At 46.8% G+C, this 25,810-nt stretch overlaps 1 protein-coding gene across 1 annotated transcript in view; it reads right to left on the bottom strand.

Moving 5' to 3' along the window:
* The window catches only part of LOC126284571 (CD2 antigen cytoplasmic tail-binding protein 2 homolog), an 88,504-nt gene that overhangs the window by 1,951 nt on the left and 60,743 nt on the right, over positions 1-25,810 (bottom strand). Inside the window, exon 6 of the mRNA XM_049983589.1 lies at positions 24,104-24,353. Within this exon, the coding sequence (XP_049839546.1) occupies positions 24,104-24,353 (250 nt within the window). The remainder of the gene's footprint in view (positions 1-24,103; positions 24,354-25,810) is intronic.

Raw genomic sequence — 25,810 nt, 5'->3', positions numbered from 1 at the left:
AGATGCAGATACTAACCGAGCCTGCAGGTTGCGCTGCTGCGTTTGACAATGCATGGCATGTGCGAAATATCCTCAATACATTGCAAGAGTCGGTCATGGGCAGAACACTGTTCTGTGTATTGTGAGTGCATTATGTTGGTTGGTTGGTTGGTTTGTGGGGGTTAAAGGGACCAGACTACTTAGGTCATCGGTCCCTTGTTCCACGACCATAACAATACACGAAGAAAAGTCCAACAAGCAATAAACACATAACGGAGACGACAAGGGACGACACAGTACAAGAAAGACATAGACGAAGACCAGAGAAAAGAGATTAAAAGACACACAGAGTGCGACGGTCATTGGCCGACCATGAAAATAAAACTGGAAAGGCCAACAACCAAGGGACACATTAAAACACCACAAACTAAAACCCCAGGCCAAAAGCCACAGTCGACACTAAAAAAAATAAAAAGGGACTCTCATATTGAATGATAAAAACCCCCTGCTCGAATAAAACGGAGAACTAAGTCAGCCATAGTAGAGTCATCGGTTAAAAGAGCAGGGAGTGTATCAGGCAGCGCGAACGTCTGCCTGAGGGCAGTTAAAAGTGGGCAGTCTAGTAAGACGTGTACCACGGTCAGGGCCAATCCGCAGCGACAGAGAGGCGGGTCGTCACGGCACAAGAGATACGCGTGCGTGAGCCGGGTATGTCCTATGCGGAGCCGGCAGAGGACGACAGCGTCCTTGCGAGACCCCCGCATGGAGGAGCGCCACACACTGGTTGTCTCCTTGACTGCCCGAAGTTTGTTGGGAGAGGGCAGGGTGCGCCACTCATCACGCCAAGCAGCAAGGACCTTCTGCCGCAATACGGATCGGACGTCACTCTCTAAAAGACCGATCTCCATGGCCGGGGAACTGACCGCCTGTTTCGCCAGTTCGTCAACCCGCTCGTTACCCGGGATGCCGACGTGACCCGGGGACCAAACAAAGGTGACAGAGCGGCCGCAACGGACGAGAGTATGGAGGGACTCCTGGATGGCCATCACCAGACGGGAACGAGGGAAACACTGGTCAAGAGCTCGTAAACCGCTCAGGGAGTCACTACAGATGACAAAGGACTCACCTGAGCGGGAGCGGAGAAACTCTAGGGCACGATAGATGGCAACCAACTCGGCAGTGTATACACTGGAGCCAGCTGCCAATGACCGTTGCTCACAATAATCCCGTAGAGTGAGAGCGTAACCAGTGTGACCAGAGACCACCGAACCGTCGGTGTAGGCCACCGCCGCGTTCGGAAACTCGGCCAGGATGGAAAGAAAGCGGCGGCGGAGGGCCTCCGGAGGCACTGAGACCTTCGGACCCTGTGCCAAGTCGAGCCGAAGGCACGGTCGGGGCACACTCCACGGGGGCAGACGGAGATTGGCCCGGAAAACAGGCGGCAGAGGAAAAAGGTCAAGGCCACGGAGAAGGACCCGGAGGCGAACTGCAATGGGACATCCTGACCGGGGCCGCCTGTCTGGAACATGGACGATCGAGTGCGGGAACAGGAGACGGTAGTTGGGATGCCCTGGCATGCTATAAACGTGCGCGGCATAGGCGGCCAGAAGGCGGTCACGCCGGAACTGCAATGGAGGGACACCAGCCTCCACAAGTATGCTGTCGACGGGGCTTGTCCGGAACGCTCCCGTGGCGAGGCGGATCCCGCAGTGGTGTATGGGATCCAGCAATCGCAATGCTGAAGGCGAGGCAGAACCGTACGCCACACACCCATAATCAAGGCGGGACTGGATCAGCGCTTGATATAGGTGGAGGAGGGTGGACCGGTCGGCACCCCACCTGGTGTGGCTTAAGCAACGGAGAGCGTTTAAGTGCCGCCAGCATGTTTGCTTCAGCTGCCTAATATGGGGCAGCCAAGTCAACCGGGTATCGAACACCAGTCCCAAGAACCGATGCGTCGCGACCACAGCAAGCGGTTCACCGTCAAGGTAAAGGCGCGGCTCAGGGTGAACCGTGCGACGCCGGCAGAAATGCATAACGCAGGTCTTCGCGGCCGAAAACTGGAAGCCGTGCGCTACAGCCCATGACTGCGCCTTGCGGATGGCACCTTGCAGCTGCCGTTCAGCAGCGGCGATGCCACTGGAGCTGTAATATAGGCAGAAGTCGTCCGCATATAAAGAAGCCGCGACGGACGACCCCACCGCCTCAACGAGCCCATTGATGGCAATTAAAAACAGGGACACACTGAGGACAGACCCCTGTGGGACCCCGTTCTCCTGGACCCGGGAGGAACTATGCAACGCAGCTACTTGCACGCGGAAGGAACGATACGAAAGAAAATTCTGAATAAAAATCGGGAGCGGGCCCCTAAGGCCCCACCCATGAAGTGTGGCCAGGATGTGATGGCGCCAAGTCGTATCGTATGCCTTCCGCATGTCGAAGAAGACGGCAACCAGATGTTGGCGGCGCGCAAAGGCTGTACGGATGGCAGACTCCAGGGAGACCAGATTATCGACGGCAGAGCGGCCTTTACGGAACCCACCCTGAGACGGAGCCAGAAGGCCCCGAGACTCGAGGAGCCAACTCAACCTCCGGCTCACCATACGTTCCAGCAACTTGCAAGGAACGTTGGTGAGGCTTATGGGGCGATAGCTGTCCACCTCCAGCGGGTTCTTGCCAGGTTTCAATACGGGGAGGACTATGCTTTCCCGCCATTGAGACGGGAAAACACCCTCGACCCAGACGCGATTGAAAAGATCTAGGAGGCGTCGCTGGCAAGGCACTGAGAGGTGTTTCAGCATCTGGCTGTGAATGCGGTCTGGTCCAGGAGCCGTATCAGGGCAAGCAGAAAGTGCGCTCTGGAATTCCCATTCGCTGAAAGGAGCATTGTACGACTCCGCGTGGCGCGTGTGAAAGGAAAGCCTCCGACTTTCCAACCGCTCTTTCCGGGAGCGGAAGGCCAACGGGTAGTTCGTTGACGCGGAACACTGAGCAAAATGCTCTGCTAACCGGTCCGCAATCTTGTCGGAGTCGGTGCACACTGCTCCATTCAGCGAAAGCCCAGGGACAGAGACAGGTGGCCGATAGCCTTGGAGTCGCCGAATCTTGGCCCAAACCTGCGATGCAGAGGTGCGGATGCCAATGGTGGAAACATAACGTTCCCAGCACTCCTGCTTCCGTTGGCGAATAAGGCGTCGGGCTCGGGCGCGGAACTGTTTAAAAGCAATGAGGGTCTCCAACGACGGGTGCCGCTTATGGCGCTGAAGAGCCCGCCGGCGATCTCGAATCGCCTCTGCGATCTCGGGCGACCACCACGGCACAGTCCTCCGCCGAGGTGACCCGGATGTACAGGGAATCGCAGATGCCGCCGCAGAAACGATGCTGGTGGTGACCGACTGAACCACCGCATCAATCGGATCAGTGGAAGGAGGTGCGATCACTGCGACAGATGTAAATAAGTCCCAATCAGCCTTATTCAGACCCCATCTGGAGGGGCGTTCAGAAGAGTGACGCTGTGGCAGTGACAGAAAGATGGGGAAATGGTCACTACCACATAAGTCGTCATGGACCCTCCAGTGGATGGATGGTGAAAGTCCGGGGCTGCAAATAGAAAGGTCAATGGCCGAAAACGAGCCATGGACCGCACTAAAGTGGGTCGCCTCTCCCGTGTTTAAAAGGCAGAGGTCAAGCTGTGACAGAAGAGTCTCGACATCTCTGCCCCGGCCAGTAATCGCGGCGCTACCCCACAAGGGGTTATGGGCGTTAAAGTCGCCCAGCAACACAAAGGGAGGCGGCAGTTGTCCTATCAATGCAGCCAACACATGACGAGAGACATCACCATCCGGCGGAAGGTACAAATTGCAGACAGTAATAGGCTGAGGCGTCCACATCCTTACAGCGACAGCCTCTAAGGGTGTATGAAGAGGCACACACTCGCTGTAGATAGAGTTAAGGACGTAGACGCAGACTCCACCAGACACCCTCTCATAAGCTGCCCGGTTCTTATAATAACCCCGATACCCTCGTAGGGCAGGGGTCCGCATTGCCGGAAACCACGTTTCCTGGAGGGCAATGCAGAAGAAAGGGTGACTGCTGACGAGTTGGCGGAGCTCAGCAAGGTGGTGGAAAAAACCGCTGCAGTTCCACTGGAGAATCACTTTGTCCATGGGCGAAATAGGCGTGAAGGGACCGAGGAGGCAGATCACGTCACTGGGTCACCTGCTGTCACCGATCGAGGACCAGTACAATCGGCGTCCTTGGCGTCTGAGGGTATGGCGAGATCCAGGTCCTCAGCGGACGCCAGGATCTCCACCCCATCCTCAGACGCAGAGCCTGTATGGAGCGGTGGGGTGGATGCCACCGCGCGTTCCTTGGCCTTAGAGGCCTTCTTCTTCGTCTTCTCTCTCTGCTCCTTGGGCTTTACTGGCTGGGAGGGCTCCACCGAGTCAGTCTCCGGGACGGAGGAGGAGCGGGAAGCCCTGCGACCAGCCGCTGGCCTGCTTTTCAGCCATTGGCTGACGTCACCCTTCCCAGAGGTGGAAACCTGGGAAGGGAGGGACCCGAGGGATCCCTTGCGAGAGAGAGTCGCCGAAGAAGTCGGACGCTTCTCCGGCTTAGAGTTGGGGACTTGTGTCCCCGATGGTTGGGGGGTCGTTGCTCCTGAGGTAGGTGGTGCAGGAGCAACAGATGGGGAAGTGCCCCCCACCATCAAGGGGGCAGGTGTAGTATTCCGGCTCAGAGTGTTCAGTGGAATCGGTGCAGCAGATGACAAAACTACTGTTTTGGCAGCGGTGGCATAGGAGCTGGTCAGAGCCACAGGATGTAGCCTCTCGTATTTCCGCTTAGCCTCAGTATAGGTCATGCGGTCCAGGGCCTTATATTCCATGATCCTTCGTTCTTTCAGTAGAACCTTGCAGTCTGGCGAGCAAGGGGAATGGTGTTCGCCACAGTTCACACAGATGGGAGGTTGCGCACATGCAGTATTAGGATGTGAAGGGCGTCCACAGTCTCTGCATGTCATGCTGGAAGTACACCGAGATGACATGTGGCCGAACTTCCAGCATTTGAAACACCTCATCGGGGGAGGGATATAGGGCTTCACATCACATCGGTAGACCATCACCTTGACCTTTTCGGGTAGGACGTCACCCTCGAAGGCCAAGATGAAGGCACCGGTGGCTACCTGATTATCCCTCGGACCCCGATGGACGCGCCGGACGAAGTGAACACCCCGCCGTTCTAAATTGGCGCGTAGCTCGTCGTCTGACTGCAAGAGTAGGTCCCTATGGAATATAATGCCCTGGACCATGTTGAGACTCTTATGGGGTGTGATCGTGACGGAAACATCCCCCAACTTGTCACAAGCGAGTAACCGCCGTGACTGTGCAGAGGATGCCGTTTTGATCAATACTGCCCCAGAGCGCATTTTGGACAAGCCCTCCACCTCCCCAAACTTGTCCTCCAAGTGCTCGACAAAAAACTGAGGCTTGGTCACCATAAACGATTCCCCATCGACTCGTGTACAGACTAAATAGCGAGGTGAATAAGGTTCGCTGCCAACCGTAGCCTTTCGTTCCTCCCATGGTGTGGCCAGGGAGGGGAACGATTGTGGATCATATGCCTGAGCGTTGTATTGAGGCCGAGAACGCTTAGAGACTGCTGGCGGCTGGCCGCCAGCAAGAGATGATGTACCACGCTTCATCGCGGGTCATCCGCCCTGATGCCACCTACTCCGACCAAGGGCCCTCCCCACGGGCGCCACCCAGCCTCAGCAACGACCACCTGGCGGGATGGCCATTGCCGGGAGTCCCGATGCCCCAAGGAGACAGGCATCTACTCCTTGGCATACGCGGGGAGTTAACGGCGCAGGCATCAGTAGAGCGATCCCTGTGTTGTCAGGGGGCTACAACCGACAGGGTACATGGCGGCCCCACCACAACGGACTGGCTACCGTGCTGGATTTCAGGTGAAATGTAGTCCATGATCGTCATTGGCGCATAAAGTGACACAGCAGAGCAGACTGCAAAAACCGCACCCAAGAACAAAGCCACGCCCTAGAGATGGTGAGTGGGCGGGACAGCTATGCGACGACGACCAACCAAGCTAGAGATGGTAATGAGCGATGGACACATCGCACCTTGTAAGGCGCCCTTCCCCAATCAGCTCGCTCTTCGGAAGAATTTAGAAGATGGAGGTCAAACCCGGTAGGGGACCATCACATAAGGCCGAAACGTTTGAGACTCCTTTTAGTCGCCTCTTACGACAGGCAGGAATACCGTGGGCCTATTCTTACCCCCGAACCCACAGGGGGGGGCATTATGTTGGAGCAAGTTAAGATAACTGTGAGCAGGTTGTTGGTGCTCGTATGGAGGGTGCTTCTGTGGCCAAGGCAGTCAATGTATCTGGTGTTTTGAGAGGCAATGTCCCACAGATTTATACCGCATACAGGGAAAGTCACAACACAGACCAAAGTGCGATGAGAGAACGTGATGGACAGTCGCTGAAGAGGGTTCAGACGAAAAATATGAGGATAACATCTGCAACAGTCACTGCAGAACTGAATGTCACACTCATGAACACTCAGCACCAAAACAGCAAGAAAAAAGCTACACATGCACAGCAAGCTGGAAGTCCAAAACCACACATGATGATACAAATACCCGTAACAAGAAAACGTGGTGCTGAAGCCACAAAACATGGACTATGGAGCCACGGAAGAAATTCATGTGGGCAAATGGGTCTTGTTTCACACTAACTCAAACTTCTGGCTGCGTTTTTGTCCCAACAGTGGAACATGGCAGGGTTCGGTGATGATTTAGGCAGCCATATTGTGGTTTTCCATGCCGCCCCCCCCCCCCCCCAATTGCTCTGCAAGGTCACATTACTGCCAAGGATTATGTGACTGTTTTGGCTGATGAGGTCCATTCCTCGATACAATGTTGGTTGTGCAGGGGTGATGCTGTGTTCCAAGGCGACAGGGCTCCTGTTCACACAGCTCACATTGTCCAGGACTTTCATGTGAGTACAAGGATCAATTATTGACACATCTCCCCTGACCACACAGTCACCAGATCTCAATATCATCGAATCTTTGTAGTCTACTTTGCAGAGAGAGTGCGTGATCGTTACCTGCCTCTATTGTTGTTACCTGAACTTGCCACTATTTTGCAGGAAGAATGGTACAAGATGCCCTTGAAAACCAAACAAGACAAGACCAGTATTTATCCATTCTGAGATGGGTGCTTTTCCTAAACCATATTAGGCATTGCAGTTTGTCATGTTTTTGGTGTTGCCATATTTCTGTCCAACCCCCTTACTTCCATCCTATTTTGTAACAAATATTGTCTCCTAACCCTACAGTACATTGCTAGCTGGACGTTATCGTGGCGTTGAATTTCTCTCCTACAATTACTAAACAAAAAATTTAGGCACTTGACTTACCCCTCCCTTTGTAATGGCAGTCAACAATACAACAAACATAGTTGAAGCACTAAAGGGCCTATATAGAATTCATAATTCTAGGTCACAGAGTCTTCTTGAGAACCGATATATGGAGATGACTTAAATATAAACAGCAATTGCTCCAATGTATCGTACAAGCAGTTCCGAGAAGGATGGTGGAGTGGAGGGCTGAAGGTCAGAAAGGGGAAACAGGCTCGGTTTGCTGCTGCACTCTATTATGGCCTCAGTACAGCCATGTGCTGGGCTTAGTACAGCCATGAGTGAACAAGAGATACCTCTGTCTGTGACAAAGGAAGCTGGGATATTTTTACTTCTCCTCTTGTTATGCCATCTGCCTCCTTAAAATTCATTTTTGAATTAATTACCATTAACATCTGTGAGTATAATCTGCATTTTTTAAAAAGAGAAAGATCGGCCCTCAGTTTTAAATAATATAACACAAGATCTAATTTTGTGCTTAGTTTTATGTACGTAATTGATTTTCTAATTTATTTTGACTATTCCTAGTTAGTATCTTTTGTTATAGGGTGAGATTGGTAACTGTTTCGCAACTCAAATTCTACTTCAACGAAGAAATAAAGAAGGTGAACCAACACACATTTCACAATGTATTACCACAAAATTTTAAACCTATGACGGGTTAAACCCTCAGAGATATCTAGGATCAAGTATCACAAATGACAACATCTGTGCTGTTTGATAGCTTACTGAAGGTGATCGCTGCTGGTACACTGTTGAAGAAATCACAGCAAAAGTAGGTATCAGCACTGGGAGTGCTCAGATCATTAACAGTGAACAGCTTGGCTTTAGAAAAATCAGAGCTCAATGAGTTCCAAATTTGTTAACAGAACAGTAAATCAGGTCAAGTTGGAGATCTGTGAGACTTCTGAATTGGTTACGGCAAGAAGGGGAGGATTTTTTGAAGTGTACTGTCACATGATGACACACGGGACCTTCATTATGCACCAGAACCCAAAATGACAAGTAAAGAGTGGTACCCAATAAAGATCATATGGAAAAGTTCTTATGGCTGCATTTCTTTTACTACTGTGTAACTCACTGATTCTCTTCTTGAATGACATTGGTGAATGCAGCTTACTACCACCAGTTGTTTATGTTTATGTGAGAAAATGCCACTGACAGAAACAAAAGTTGAGGTACGTGCAGATGTCACCCTTCTCCATTACAATACTAAGCTCCACACCACAAATTTGACAAGGAGAATGTGGAGGGCATCCACTAAGAAACCCTTAACACCCTCCCTACAGTCCCGCCTGACTATTTACTGTTTGCATCCATTAAAGAATCACTTGGAGGGAAACGATTTGTAAACAATGAAGACATCAAGGAGTGTGTGCTCAACTGGTTGAGGATGTACCCCACACTTTTTGTGAACAATGAATGTTCAAGCTTCTGACTTCCTGGTAAAAGTGTGTAGAGCATGCCGAAGTATTTAGAGAAAAACCGAACATATCAATTGTGACAATGATTAGCAAATAAACAAATAAAAATTATCACCACTTAAATTTTAGTCATTCTCATGTAAACATGAAAACACAATGTTACTTACAGAACTGATTCATATTTTGTATTCTGCATATTAGGTCATTCATTAAACCTGTAGAGAAGCTTTATTGGATTTTACTTAGCCATGAAAATCTCTAGTTTTATTCTTACAACAGGTAGTTTCAAATGTGATCTACCACTGAACGCATGGCAGTGGTACAGTCCAATGTACAATGGTACAGTCAACTGTACCAGCTATTAGGGTTTCTTCCCATTTCATTCACATATGGAGTGTGGGAAGAATAATTGTTTAAATGCCTGTGTGTTTTGTAATTCATCTAATTTTGTCCTCGCAATCTGTAGGTGAGTGATACATAGAGGGTTGTAGCACATTCCTAGAGTCACCGTTTAAAGCTGGTTCTTGAAACTCTTTTAGTAGGCTTTCTTGGAATAGATTACATCTACCTTCAACAGTTTGCCACTTGAGTTTCTTCAGCATCTCCGTGACACTCTCCCACAGGCCAAACAAACCAGTGACCACTTGTGCTACCATTATCTGTATATGTTCAATATCCCCCGTTAGTCCTATTTGGTACAGGTTCCACACACTTAAGCAATATTCTAGAATGGGTTGCACAAGTGATTGTAAGCAATTTCCTTTGTAGGTTGATTGCACTTCTCCAGTATTGTACCAGTACTGTACAGAGTGAGGTGGCACAGTGGTTAGCATATGGGACTCAGATTTGGGAGGACTATGGTTCAAACCCTTGCCTGGCCTTCCAGATTTAGGTTTTCTGTGATTTCCCTAAATCCCTCCAGGCAAATGTTGGGATGGTTCCTTTCAAAGGGCACGGCCGATTTCCTTCCCCATTCTTGACACAATCTGAGCATGTGCTTCATCTCTAATGACCTCGATGTTGACAGGACATTAAACTCAATGTTCGTTCCTTCCTTGCAGTATTCTACCAATAAACTGAAAGTCTACCACCTGTTTTATCCACGACTTAGTCTGGATACAGAACAATACAGAAAACAAAGTACGAAGAATGTAAAAGACAACTGACATAACATTTTACGTCTCAATTTCAATCCATTCTGCTGCATTATACCTTCATTATGAGAGAGGAACTACTTAAGACACACTTTATACTCTGAAATCAAAGAAGTTTCTGCACAGAGTACATGAAGCTGTTGGAAACTGGTGTCTGCACTGTTGTATTCTAGTTTTCAATTGACCAATAATTAAAATGCATATTTCAAAAGTGTTGGGGAAGTCAGGGGGATCAAACAGCACAAAAACAAAGACTCAATCATAAGACAATTAAAGAAATTCCAGCAGCTTTTCACATCCTCGTGCTGTCAACACTATCACAGCACTGAGTCAGTTGAACAAGAGGGATGTGGGCCATCACTGCCCATGTTGCCTGAAGTGCTTCGTGGTAATTAAAATAGAATGATTCAACACTATTCCTTTCTGGACTCAAATTGATCAACAAAAAATATGAAGAAAATAAATAAAAAAGCTTGCAACATTGAAAGCACAGGAACTGCCGTAAATAAGTATTTTAAAAGATCAAAATATACACCTTGCAAAAAGATCAAAAATGTAATGTTTTATGCTTTGTTCCATCCATACTTCTTTCCATATGAAGGCCACTAACCATTAACAGATCTGCGTTTTGGCAGGCATCATCCCTTATAATATTGCCATTCTGTGGACAATGCATCTGCAGTGATGAGAATTCAAGAATTCCCTGGCCCAGTACGGTCATAGTCTCACTAGGAGCATTGCTGAAAAGCACTATCCCCCAAACCCAGTCTGCGAACGATTTTCCATTCCATAGTCTGATACACCACTAATCTCTCATCACCCAATATCATCCTGTACTGGAACAAATGAACAATGTTCTTTGCCAGCGTTTAGAGTACCATCATGCTCAGTTGTGAGGGACAGTCTACTCACAATCCTTCCTGCCCTTCCTAAAGTGGTATTCCACTGCCCACCCAACCTACATAATATCCCAGTCCTTCCCTAAGCCATGATCAGTCCCAACCCCTGCCACATTGGTAAAATACCTCTGTAGAAAGGTGGTGGTGCCACAAGCAGACAATATACAGCCTCCAGGGCTTGGTTAAAGAATGGGAGGAATGTTGGGGTAGAAGTCCCACCAATGACAAGACAACTGGAGAGGGAATATAACTTAATTGAACAGGAAGAAGAGTTGAAATCAGATATTTAGTGAAACCAAGGAAACTTAAATCTCTCTCACTGGGTGAGGATTCGAGCTACACTCTCACAAACATAACATTACTATCTTAACAATTGTTATACCTTGCTCAAAATTAGCAGTGGTGCATATGTAATAACCTAAAAAAACTGCTGCTCATAAAACTACACATCTAATGCTTAAGAGGACATTACCACACAACAGGAATCTGACAATCCTACTAGGTTGTTATACAATATCTTGACCTTTCCGAACTAACAAAGACTGGAGAACAGAATAGCAGCAAAAATGTGCACAAGGCTACTGCAGGTAGCTGGGACTTACCTGAATGTTATCATGGTCAGTATTTGGGCACAATACCGTATTTACTCGAATCCAAGCCGCACTTTTTTTCCGACTTTTGTAATCCAAAAAACCGCCTGCGGCTTAGAATCGAGTGCAAAGTAAGCAAAAGTTCTGAAAAATGTTGGTAGGTGCCGCCACAACTAACTTCTTCCATCGAATATATGTAGCGCTACACAGGCATGCTTTGCAGGCACAAAGATAAATACTGGTGCCAAAACCTCTGATTAAATAAAAAAATTAAAAAAGACGGTGGAAGACAAGCTTTTTTTTCTCCTCCCCGAGTTTCGACCACTGCATTTTCATACATTATCCAACGAAGTAAATACAAATTCCATACTTTTCATCTTCAAATGTAGCAGCATTTCAATGTACTACGAAAATTCGACTGGCAAGACTGTTTGGGATGTTCGTCAATGTGACAACTCTACGTTCTGAATTTTTTCCTACCTGTGAGAAGAGATGGTTGCTAATAGGAACTTTTATGAATTGTGAATCACACGCAGTATTCTTTTCACCATAAGAATAATACGAATATTAACATTTTGCCATGTATTCTTTCGTGTTTGCTATCTCACTTAAATCCTATCTGCCTAATAAACTACGAAACTAGAGTGAGACAACAGCACGCGCAGAAGAATATACATATCATGTCATGTTTATATTCGTATTATTCTTATGCCTAATAGTGATACAGTCAGAATTGAAGCACGGCAATTGACTAGATTTTTAAATCTAAGATGACACTAATTTCTGTGCAGAATATAACGCACTAAAGAGGCGTCTGCAAAGATTTTCAAGCGGAGAATAATTTTCACTAAACTCTCATTCAGAACATCATCTACCATATACAGCCTATTATTTGTTGATCATTATCAAAGAAAGCAGCAGTGTAAGTGACAACAAATAGCAGTCTCTCGCCATTGTTTCGCTAATGAGACGATTCCTCGCTCTCTCTCTCTCTCTCTCTCTCTCTCTCTCTCTCTCTCTCTGCATTTTCAGCTGAGAGTGACGTAAACACCTATAACAAAGAGAACGGCACTTATCAGATCAAAGAAAAATAAGCAATCAATTCAAACCAGACGAAGCACGTGAAAAAGGAAGGGTACCCGTATAAATACGGACGGAGCACCTGACGCATAGCAATGGCTGCCTGGTAAGGCTTAACTGCTAAGCTTACGACTCGAACCAAACTAGTGTAGCTGTATCGTCATTTATTCGACTAAAATTGTGTCTCATATTACGTAGGACCAACTTTGTTTCGATTTGGAGGTGTCGTCTAAAACTTTTCCCTCCGCTTGAAATTCGAGTCTCAAATTTCAGGTGCAGCTTAGATTCAAGTAAATATGGTAACTAAGTAGCACCAGATTACCTTACAGTTAGTGAAAAGGTATGTTCCCAGGGCTTATCAGAAGTTCTGAAAGTACCCCAGTAAAAGTACTACTGCCAATGCCTGGGATTCACATTTTAGACATATTGGTAGAATACCATGACACAATATAGTGGCCCCAGTGTGCCACGTCAACTGATGTGAAGTCGTAAGTCTGATAATGATTAATAAACAACTGAGATCTGGTGGGTGGAAGAAAAACAGCAAGATTACAGAGTACACTACATCATAAAGCATCTGAGAACTAAACAACACTAACCTCACAGAGTATTGGGGAGAGGCTTCAGAATTGTGTAAAATAATGTTGTTGACACAGTTTATGTAAGTACCTATTGCACAGGACTATGCTACTCCATTTAACAATATTTACTTAGCTAGTATAAAAAGAGAGAGATTGTAAAATACTTCCTTTCTTATCCCTGCTTAGATTACCTGACGACGCACCTGTGGCGTCGACACACGGATCGATACGCCAAAACATGATACGTGTATAGTATCTTCGATTGATGTTCTTTGTAGGTTGACTTCCGGGAATCAGTTCCCATCTGTACCCCGTGCTGTACAGTTGATTATGAATAAAGTATTGTGATAGGAAGCGAGAGACGTGGTTATTACCTTCCCACCCTTGCGCCTTCCTCAGTGGTGACCCCAACTTTCGAATTTCGAGTTAAAAGTGACTACCGCGCCGGCTTCTGTGTTCCACGTGGACCTCTGTTCATTACACAATGGCCCTTTACAACACGCCGCCGCCGCCCGGTTTTCACCAGCAAAAGCAAGTAGGCTCGAGCACGCAAGCTGTGTTCGGCATCCGACGTGAATATCCACAGTCCTACAGCCTCGAGAACCCAGGAACCTCGTCAGGTGCAGTTGTTTTGAACATGCCGCCAGCGGTTTCCGACTCCGGCTTTGTCAGCCCCGAAGTAATCCAGTTTTCGCCGCATAGCAGTGCTAGAAGCCTTTATACACGGGTGCCGAACGTTAATGCAAGTGCTGTAAATATAGGGGAGCATAGTTTTCATAATGTGCCTGTTCGAATGTGCAAGCTCCACGTGTGTATCACTCCGCGCCTGCTGCACGCTACGTGAATGACACTCGCCAGTCCGTTACTCCGAGTGTTCATCAGTGCATTAATTTGAGTGCGTCAGGCCCCAGCAACCTCATCAGTGACTCCGTGATGGACAATTTCGCTGCAGACGTTGAAGATCAATGGCATCACAACCTGTCGAACAACTTTGGCCTTCCGCCACAGCAATCGGTCCCACTTCGCTCCGCGCCGGGGTTCGTGCTAAGGGACTTCGCTTCTCCTACAGGAACTGCCAACACAGCCGGCACATCAGCTTCCTCTCTACTGCCTCCACGACGCCAAGTTAACTTTGACTTGCCTACTCCTGCGTGCGCGAGCGGCCGTCAGCACGCTTCAACCTCCGGTTTGTCTAACCTACCGAAACTTCCAGCTTTTAAACCTGCTTACCCGGAGTTCTGGTTCAACCTGGAGCAAACTTTCAGTGTCTGTGCACTCGATGACAACGCTCGTTTCACATGTCTCATGAACCACCTCCACGACCGCGTCGACTTAATTTACGACTTGGTTAAGTCACCTCCTCCGAACGAGAAATACGTTACAGCAAAACAAACAATACTGGAACGTGTCTCGAAGACAAGAAGAGAAAACGTTCGGCAGCTCGTCTATGAAGAACGCCTCGGCGACAGGTCTCTGTCTCAACTGTGGCGATGTCTTCGACTTCTCGTCGGTGAACGCGACATGCCAGACGACACACTCACCGAGATTTGGACGGAAAAGCTGCCTCTGTCTGTTCAAACCGCTATCTCCGCCTACAAAGATAGACCTAACAGCGGACGCTTGCGCACTGCCGACCGAGCTTACTCCGCTCTACAACGTGAACGCCGTGCCCAACAGTCTGGCAGTTTCCAACCACAGCCCGGATCCCAACATGGACGCCCTACGAAACCTAAGTCAGTCAAGCTCGCAGCACTACCGGCAACTTCAAGCCCGCGAAACAACAGTGCATCTGACCCAGCAGAAGATTCTGGGCCGCCGCCGCCTGACCATTCGCACGAGCAGGCGTCCCCCCATAAATACTGTTTCTTCCACGCAAGATTCGGGGAACAAGCACGCAATTGTAAACCGCCGTGCTCATACCCAATCTTCAATCGCAGGTAGGCAGCGGCACCACCTCCTGCGAGGTAAGCAACGGGCGCCGTCCCACGCTCCATTCTGTGTCCAACGCTAATGCTTCGAAAGGGCGCGTCTATGTCCGCGACCGGAACTTGGGCACAAACTTTCTCATCGACACGGGCGCAGATGTTTCCCTACTTCCACCCCGTCTCGCTACTGACAAGATCCGACCACAAAAAACTGTCCTACGTGCGGTGAACTCATCTAATTTGTCGTGCTCGGGTTCTACTTTGTATACAGTGTCCCTCTCGCCTGAGTGCAACCTGCAGTGGTCCTTCCTGGTGGCTGACATCAGCGAGCCCATTGTGGGAATAGACTTCCTACGACACCACAAACTGTGGCCTGACCTCGTCAAAAACACAGTGTTCTACTATCCTAAGCAGAAACACATCCCGTGTGCCTTGCCGTGTGCGAATACTATCACAAAACAGGTCCGCCTGGCTAGGAAGTGTAACAACCCCTCCCCCGAGCTCCTGTCATGGACCAATAAGTGGCTCACGGAGCGTGTTGAGTCTACACGCCTGCGTCTGGAACAACTGGAGTTAGGTTTTCACCTCAACGACTTAAGTAACGAGTTATCTTCAGCACGGCAGCGGCTTGCAGCAGACGACGCATCGGCGGCACACAAGGTTAGTCAGTGCAACTACAGTGTTCTCGCACCCGAGTGCATTTGTGACAGTATACCGCATAAACTGTGCAGTTTCCGCGCTCCCGCCAGCCCGAACCGTGTAAATCCGAGTGCTGATTCATCTCCTTCCTCGTTCAGGCAGCTAACTTCCACGGCGCAGGTTAACGTTTTTGACAGACTGCCACCAGCTGTTCATTCGCGCCTGCTAGCGCCACCAAGCTCGACAGCGGCACCCTCGGTTACTAGTACACAGTGTACCAACCTTGTTTCGCGTAGCTCACTTGTTGGCAACTCCCAGCTAACCAACAGTTGGCATTCATACAAACTTTCGCCGTCCGCGCCACAACCCAGCCTAGCGGCCGCCGCGCGCACTACGCCACAGGCAGACGCCTCTCGCACAGCGTCGTGCGTTGCCGTGGTTACCAACGGAACCGCCCACAAACTTCGCTTGCTAAACGGACCGCCTATCTCTTGCCGCCCACACCGTATCAAGCCAGAATTAATGAAAGTGGCTCGCGAACAAATAGACGAGCTCTTAACGGCTGGTGTGATTGAACCATCTGCCGGATGCTGGGCGTCGCCTATCCACTTCGTCACAAAAAGCGACGGCACCTGGCGTATGGTCGGCGACTATACTAAGTTGAACTCACGGACTATCATAGACAAGTACCCAGTTCCTAACGTCGCAGATTTTAACCATGCTCTGGCAAGCGCCAAGTATTTCTCAGTAGTGCACTGTAAGAGGGCATATCACCAAATTCCGATAGCTCCAGAGGATATCGAGAAAACAGCTGTTACAACACCTTTCGGCCCTTTCCAGTACCGATTCATGCCCTTTGGCCTCCGCAACGCCGCACAAACTTGGCAGAGATTCATAAACGAGGTGGTGTTTCATTTGGATTTTTGTTTTGTGTACCTGGACGATATTCTAATCTTCAGTCCCACCTTGCAAAAGAACAAGGAACACTTGCAGATTGTTAAAGACACCCTTACCGCTGCTGGTGTTGAACTAAATAATAAGAAGCTCCAGTTGCACCAGACTTCGGTAAGATTCTTAGGCTACATAGTGTCAGCTAAGGGCCTCACTCCTCCCGAGGATAAAATCAAACCTGTTTTGGACTTGCCACGCCCTCACACATTCAGAGAACTACGCAGGTTCGTTGGAACAGTCAACTATTATAGGAAGAATTTGCCAGCCGCAGCTGAGGTTCAGGCTCCCCTAACAGACGCCCTTGCTGGCAAAAATACAACTGGTATCCGTCCAGTTCCCTGGACCCCCGCCATGGAACAAGCTTTTGACAAGCTGAAGCACCTACTAGCCAATGCAGTGACTGTTGCCCACCCACATCCGGACGCTACATTGTTCATAACTGCAGACGCCAGTGATACCGCAGTTGGCGCAGTCCTCAGCCAAACCGTCGGAGATACTGCCTCCCCTTTGCAGTTCTTTTCTAAGAAGCTCAGTCTTTGACAGGGAGCTCTTGGCCGTCTACGAGGCCGTTAAAAAATTTCGCGCCGAGGTCGAGGGCAGGGACTTCTACATATTAACAGACCATAAACCTTTGGTCGCTGCTGTAAAGAACCCTCCGGCCGACCCTCCGCCTAGACGCTTCCGTCATTTAGACTATATATTGCAATTTACCTCCGACATACGATACATCAAGGGTGCGGATAATGTGGTCGCAGATTTTTTGTCCCGTGTTGGTGCTGTCACAATCCTGATAGACCTATCTAACTTGCCTCAGCTGCAGACTGCCGATACGGATACCATGGACCTCATTTCTGATAGCAGCTCATCACTCAAACCGGTACGGTCCACCTTCCCAGGTGTCATAGGTGAGGTTTGGTGCGACGAGTCAACTGGTACACTGCGCCCCTTCATACCCAAACCTCTGCAGAGGCAAGTGTTCGACAAATTACACAACCTAGCTCACCCGGGAGTGAGGGCCTCTACCAGGCTCGTTGCAGAGCGCTTTGTCTGGCACGACATGCGGCGGGACTGCCAAGCATGGGCCCGTGCCTGCATTCCGTGCCAAAGGAATAAGGTTTCGCAGCACACATCGCCCCCACTAGGCAGCTTCACTGCTCCTCCCAGTCGTTTCCAGCACGTTCACATCGACTTGGTGGGCCCCCTCACCCCCTCTGAGGGTTACAGATACGTGCTATCTGTCATAGACAGAACCACCCGCTGGGTGGAAGCTGCCCCGCTAACTAATATTACATCTGAATCAGTGGCACGAACTTTCATAGACACTTGGCTTTCACGTTTCGGCTGCCCTATTTACTTGACAACCGACCAAGGCCGTCAGTTTGAGTCGGCCTTGTTTTCAGAACTATGTAGACTGTGCGGCATCAAGAAGATTCATTCCACAGCGTACCACCCTCAAAGCAATGGCCTTGTGGAACGGTGGCATAGGACACTTAAGACGGCCCTACGTTGCCATGGCCCCCTTTGGACAGAAGCCCTACCATTCGTCTTACTCGGTTTGCGGACCACCTTCAAAGAAGACCTTAAAGGCACAGTCGCGGAGTTTGTCTACGGTCAGTCCCTTACACTGCCAGGTGAACTTGTTGCTCCTACTCCAGTCGCCAAACCCTCTGAACTGCCCTCCCTAGTAGAACAGGTGAGGTTACACTGTAACAAGCTTCAACCCCCATCCCCTTCCAGCCACACTCCTCCGCTCGTATATGTCCCCAAGGCGCTCAACACGTGCGACTTTGTGTTCCTTCGGGACGACACTGTAAGAGCCCCGTTACAGCCCCCTTACACAGGTCCGTTCAGAGTCGTCAAACAAACAAGTAACACGATGGACATTGTAATTAAGGGCACAGTAACTACCCTCTCCCTCAACAGGGTTAAACCAGCTCACGTTGAATTTTCTCCTATCTCGCCTACCGGTGAAGAGACCACACCCTCCGGCCGTCCTCGGCCCTCTTCCTTCGCTCATGATCCAAGTACACTAACGCCTGCACAAGTCCCATCAATGAGCCCACACTCTTTCCGGGGTTTTTCACCCCCCGGCTCCCATAGCCCAGTCCCCGGCTCCCAGGACTCTAATATAACAGTCCCGTCTTCATGCGACAGCACACCGCACCGCTCTTCTAACAGGTGTAGCATGCAGGCTCCCGCCGTGCCCACCCAGACCCTACCATCCCACGCCCACACAGACACACCCCTCTCTACTCACAGCACTCCGCCTTCGCTGTGCCACAGTTTCCCCACCCCACCGGCTCAGCATACCTCACCATTAGCAGGCGCCACTTACGAGCTCTCTACCAACGTTCATCCTGATGACATTTGTGGATTGTCTGTTGTCGTTAGTGGTGATACTGCGTCAGTGCTGCTTGCGTGTGACGATTCGTGTGACCCGTTAGGTGGTGTGTCGCAACGTGTAGTGAAGCGTTTCAAAATCCCTCGAAGTGCTACGTGTGGTAAACTAAGTGCTTACGTTAGGCCGAGTGGAAAGGTGATCATCAGGTTCCCCGCCGACGACGCCCTTCCACACCAGCGCTCCCGCACCGGCCGACGACTTCGACCGCCGACGTCGCTTCACGACTTCGAAATCAACATCCCAGGATTTGCTCCACGCTCTCCTCCCACACGGCCCGTGCCGTTAGATGCGGAGGAACGCATTGTAACCAACTTAGACTATCAACCCCCCCAACCCCCCCACCCACGGGTATGCACTCCATACTGAAGGGGGGGGGGGGGGGGCTATGTGGCGTCGACACACGGATCGATACGCCAAAACATGATACGTGTATAGTATCTTCGATTGATGTTCTTTGTAGGTTGACTTCCGGGAATCAGTTCCCATCTGTACCCCATGCTGTACAGTTGATTATGAATAAAGTATTGTGATAGGAAGCGAGAGACGTGGTTATTACCTTCCCACCCTTGCGCCTTCTTCACACCTAAACTGGCGTGAAACTGGTCTTGATTTAAATAAAAAGATTTCTCCAGCCAGAGCAGTGTTTTTTGCCTTCTTGTAAAAATGTAATCAGACAAAACCCAAGAATGGCACAATTCACTATCTCATGGGTCACAATCTCCACCTGTAATATTTATATCAAAACGAAAGAATGAAATCTGTGCCTATGAAGATTTTGTCTCCCCATAAAACTTCATCTTCAGTATCCAAAGTACACTGTACAGAAAGAGACTTCCCCACAGAGCTGTGACACACCAAGACTAATATGGGACCTACCAACAGGGAAAAAAAACTTTGTTTATTCTACAACTTTTTGTCTTTATCACTTTCCTCTCTGTCTCCTCCTCCCCCCCCCCCAAAAAAAAAAGCCTTAATCACTCCAGTTATCCTTTATCACACTCTCATTTTTGTGGTCTTCAGTCCTGAGACTGGTTTGATGCCACTCTCCATGCTACTCTATCCTGTGCAAGCTTTTTCATCTCCCAGTACCTACTGCAACCTACATCCTTCTGAATCTGCTTGGTGCATTTATCTCTTGGTCTCCCTCTATGATTTTTACCCTACACGCTGCCCTCCAATACTAAATTGGTGATCCCTTGATGCCTCAGAACATGTCCTACCAACCGATCCCTTCTTCTAGTCAAGTTGTGCCACAAACTTTTTTTCTCCCAAATTCTATTCAATACCTCCTCATTAGTTATGTGATCTACCCATCTAATCTTCACCATTCTTCTGTAGCACCACATTTTGAAAGCTTCTATTCTCTTCTTGTCTGAACTATTTATCGTCCATGTTTCACTTCCATACATGGCTACACTCCATAAAAATATTTTCAGAAACGACTTCCTGACACTTAAATCTATTCTCTATGTTAACAAATTTCTCTTCTTCAGAAACGCTTTCCTTGGTATTGCCAGTCTACATTTTATATCCTCTCTACTTCAACCATCATCAGTTATTTTGCTCCCCAAATAGCAAAACTCTTTTACTACTTTAAGTGTCTCATTTCCTAATCTAATTCCCTCAGCATCAGCTGATTTAATTCGACTACATTCCATTATCCTTGTTTTGCTTTCATTGATGTTCATCTTATACCCTCCTTTCAAGACACTGTCCATTCCGTTCAACTGCTTTTCCAAGTCCTTTGCAGTCTCTGACAGAATTACAATATCATCGGCGAACCTCAAAAGGTTTTATTTCTTCTCCATGAATTTTAATACCTACTCCGAATTTTTCTTTTGTTTCCTTCACTGCTTGCTCAATGTACAGATTGAATAACATCGGGGAGAGGCTACAACCCTGTCTCACTCCCTTCCGAACCACTGCTAACCTTTCATGCCCTTGACTCTTATAACTGGCATTTGGTTTCTATACAAATTGTAAATAGCCTTACGCTCCCTGTATTTTACCCCTGCCACCCTCAGAATTTGAAAGAGAGTATTCCAGTCAACATTGTCAAAAGCTTTCTCTAAGTCTACAAATGCTAGAAACGTAGGTTTGCCTTTCCTTAATCTAGCTTCTGAGATAGGTCGTAGGGTCAGTTTTGCCCCATGTGTTCCAATATTTCTAAGGGATCCAAACTGATCTTCCCCAAGGTCGGCTTCTACTAGTTTTTCCATTTGTCTGTAAAGAATTCGCGTTAGTATTTTGCAGCCGTGACTTATTAATCTGATAGTTCGGTCATTTTCACATCTGTCAACACCTGCTTTCTTTGGGATTGGAATTATTATATTCTTCTTTAAGTATGATGGAATTTCACTTGTCTCATACATCTTGCTCACCAGATGGTAGAGTTTTGTCAGGACTGGTTCTCCCAAGGCTGTCAGTAGTTCTAATGGAATGTTGTCTACTCCCAGGGCCTTGTTTCGACTCAGGTCTTTCAGTGCTCTGTCAAACTCTTCACGCAGTATCTTATCTCCCATTTCATCTTCATCTACATCCTCTCCCATTTCCATAATATTGCCCTCAAGTACATCGCCCTTGTATAGACCCTCTATATACTCCTTCCACATTTCTGCTTTCCCTTCTTTGTTTAGAACTGGGTTTCCATCTGAGTTCTTGATATTCATACAAGTTGTTTTCCTTTCTCCAAAGGTCTCTTTAATTTTCCTGTAGTCAGTATCTATCTTACCACTAGTGAGATAAGCCTTTACATCCTTACACTTATCCTCTAGACACCCCCGCTTAGCCTTCCTGTCGATCTCATTTTTGTGTCGTTGGTATTCCTTTTTTCCTGTTTCATTTACTGCATTTTTATAATTTCTCCTTTCATCAATTAAATTCAATATTTCTTCTGTTACCCAAGGATTTCTACTAGCCCTCATCTTTTTACCTACTTGATCCTCTGCTGCCTTCACTACTTCACCCCTCAAAGCTACCCATTCTTCTTCTACTGTATTTCTTTCCCCCATTCTTGCCATCTGTTCCCTTACACTCTTCCTGAAACTCTGTACAACCTCTGGTTCAGTCTATTCAGGTCCCATCTCCTCAAATTCCCACCTTTTTGCAGTTTCTTCAGTTTTAATCTACAGTTCATAACCAATAGATTGTGGTCAGAGTCCACATCTGCCCCTCGAAATGTCTTACAATTTAAAACCTGGTTCCTAAATCTCTGTCTTACCATTATATAACCTATCTCAAACATGTCAGTATCTCCAGGCTTCTTCCATGTACACAACCTTCTTTGAAGATTCTTGAACCAAGTGTTAGCTATGATTAAGTTGTGGTCTGTGCAAAATTCTGCCAGGCGGCTTCCTCTTCCATTTCTTTCCCCCAATCCATATTCACCTACTACGTTTCCTTCTCTCCCTTTTCCTACTCTCGAATTCCAGTCACCCATGACTATTAAATTTTCGTCTCCCTTCACTATCTGAATAATTTATTTCATCACACATTTCATCAATTTCTTCATCATCTGCAGAGCTAGTTAGCATATAAACTTGTACTATTGTAGCAGGTGTGGGCTTCGTGTCTATCTTGGCCATAATAATGCGTTCACTATGCTGTTTGTAGTAGCTTACCCGTTCTCCTATTTTTTTTATTCATTATTAAACCTACTCCTGCATTACCCCTATTTGACTTTGTAATTATAACCCTGTATTCGCCTGACCAAAAGTCTTGTTCCTCCTGCCACCGAACTTCATTAATTCCCACCATAACTTTAACCTATCCATTTCCCTTTTTAAATTTTCTAACCTACCTGCCCGATTAAGGGATCTGACATTCCACGCTCCGATCTGTAGAATGCCAGTTTTCTTTCTCCTGATAACGACGTCCTCTTGAGTAGTCCCCGCCCAGAGATCCGAATGGGGGACTATTTTACCTCCGGAATATTTTACCCAAGAGGACGCCATCATCATTAACCATACACTAAAGCTGCATGCCCTCGGGAAAAATTATGGCTGTAGTTTCCCCTTGCTTTCAACTGTTCGCACTACCAGCACATCAAGGCTATTTTGGTTAGTGTTACAAGATCAGATCAGTCAATCATCGACACTGTTGCCCCTGCAACTACTGAAAAGGCTGCTGCCCCTCTTCAGGAACCATGTGTTTGTCTGGCCTTGCGACAGATACCCCTCCGTTATGGTTGCACCTACAGTACGGCTACCTGTATCGTTGAGGCACGCAAGCCTCCCCACCAACGGCAAGGTCCATGGACCTTCTTAATTTTTCTTTATTTCTCACCCTGTCCTATCATCTCTGGACTTCTCTCTCCCTCATGCTTTCCCATATATGTGCTTCCCTCTTCATTACTAAGGGGAAGTTCCTCTCAACCAGAGGCCTAAGCGATCTATCGCTGCTATAGAACTTCTCCAAACCTATCCCCTTCCAAAAGCTATATATCATTTTTCTGTACTTTTATGTGTGTCTAATGGCAGTATTTGGAATTTTGTCTCCTAAAGCTAATTACTGGCTGTCTTGTTCTTTTACAGTTCACAAAAGTAATTTTTTTCCCTTTTTATATGCAATTTTTCTTTTACATAAAATCAGCCTGTTTTGTAACATTCTCATACTATCGTGCTATCGTCCACGTGACCTAAGTGGGTTTCTCCTCTAATTATTTCTCTCTCCTTTTCGAAGTATGGTCTGGGGGCTCTATCACTGCTGCAAATCAACAGTATTTCTCTTTTATATTTGTCGTAGTTTCATTGTAGGCTACTCTTCCCAATCTTCATAATCAATAAATCTAACAATTAAACTTCACACAGCATACACATACTAAACTTTATAAACACTGTGAAAAGGCTGCCAGTGATTTTGTGAGCAGGTTTAATATTTGTAAAATATTTCTAGCTGTGAGGATTTTTTGATGGGAGAGTGGGTGGTGATGGGGTGCCTCTGACTAACAGAGAAGGGAAATTGTTTCACTCAGTGTTGGTTCATGTCAAACTATAATCAAGCTTGAACATTCCCTCCTCAACAATTTTTAGACTGTTTTACCTGAAATAGCACCAGAAGATGAGCTACTGTTTGCATTTGATCCATCCTGAGAATCTTGAGTCTTTTGTCTTTTGGATGCAGGTTCTCCAGTTTCACTTCCATCATCATGTTTCTGCTTCTTTTCGTCAAGTCTTGCTTTCTCTTTCTCATCAAAATCATCAGCATACATGTCCAGTGCATCATCATATGCCCGTGCAGCTGACTTCTTGGCAGATTCCTCAGCCTTTGCTTTCATATCTGCTGCTTCAACCTGACCAAGAGTAAAAAAATGTTGGCTAAGTAGATACATTTCACTTTATTTAGCTCATAACAAATAGTGATGAATGTCTACAACTGTCTAAATATAGGTTCAAAAAACGGAAAGATTACTACACCTTTTTTAAAAAAATTTTATACCTATTTTCAGGCATTAAGGTGACTCCCTCTTGTTGAATATTATGCCTGTGTGCGAAGATCTGTATTTTTATTGAATTTTCTTTTAATTAATAGCCAATAGCAGAAAGATTTTATATAGCACAATAGTAGTACTACTGATAGTGAGGATACAATTTTTCATTAAAAAATTAATAACTATATTTATAATGAAAGAATTGGGTTTAGTAAGAACGTGATATTCACTTAACTTAATGTAAGCTGAAACACAATGACACCATGGTGAGATACACAGTTATAATATCTATGTATTGTGTTTGTCATAAGACGTTGTGAACGTTTTACTGCCTGTACACAAATTTCTGTATGGATGGAAAGGCACAAAGAAAATGTATAAGCAGATTTACAATACAACACAAATTCAGTGTTCTCACTAATTTTTCTGTAATATTTCACCATTTTTCTGATCCTACAGTGATTATGAACTGTGAAATAAAATGTAGAATTCTCCAGATGCAAAAATAAACCAAAAATTAGGTAGATTCTATACCATTTAAAAAGATGAATAAATTACCGAAAGATACTGTTTTAACTGCCATACATTAAATTGCTGTGGATGTAACATTTACATCCAAACTATGAATAACAATGTCAATAAATTATTAATACTCATTTCATGTCACAAGCTCTTACTACTCCCACAACATAAGAACTTTGTACCATTGTACCACAGAAAAAAAAAAAATCAAATGAATTTTTCAGACAGGGCTCCATAATATCAGCCTTACACATTCACTTTCTAGGATGTCTAGGGAAAGAAGATGAAAGAAAAAGAAGCAACTATGAATTGTGGAAGAGACCTACAGATTCGAGGCAACAAGTGCTTGAGAATCATCTAGTCATGCAGTATCAGAAGTATGCTGCAGAATCTGAGCAGCTTTCAGTCTCCACACCTTCCTTTCAGTGTCAGATATTGCTGAGCAGTCAAAATTTGTAGCAACTGATAATGTCATTGCATCAACATGCATGCACTACACTGGAGTTCATCACTACAAGTGCTGGAACAAAAGGAGTACTGATGACTAGCTGTCGTGTAGAGTCAATAAAGAAAGTGACTCTTCAGGCTTTCGTGGCTGATCTGTTCAATACATGACTCTCAGTAGAGAAGGATAAGGATGGGGAGGAAATTAATTGTGACCTAAATGAAGAAAGAGAAGCATAAAGGCCAACTGTATAAATGTAACTGACTGAAGATAAATTTTGATCTTAATTCAGAAAATAAACCAGTTCATGAATTTAGTATGTTATATTGCAACACTAAGATTAGGAAAAAAA

This window comes from Schistocerca gregaria, chromosome 8 (assembly GCF_023897955.1).
Source record: "Schistocerca gregaria isolate iqSchGreg1 chromosome 8, iqSchGreg1.2, whole genome shotgun sequence".
Lineage (NCBI taxonomy): Eukaryota > Metazoa > Arthropoda > Insecta > Orthoptera > Acrididae > Schistocerca > Schistocerca gregaria.
The sequence above is the reverse complement of the archived record's forward strand: the minus strand, read 5'-3'. Positions and strand labels throughout refer to the sequence as shown.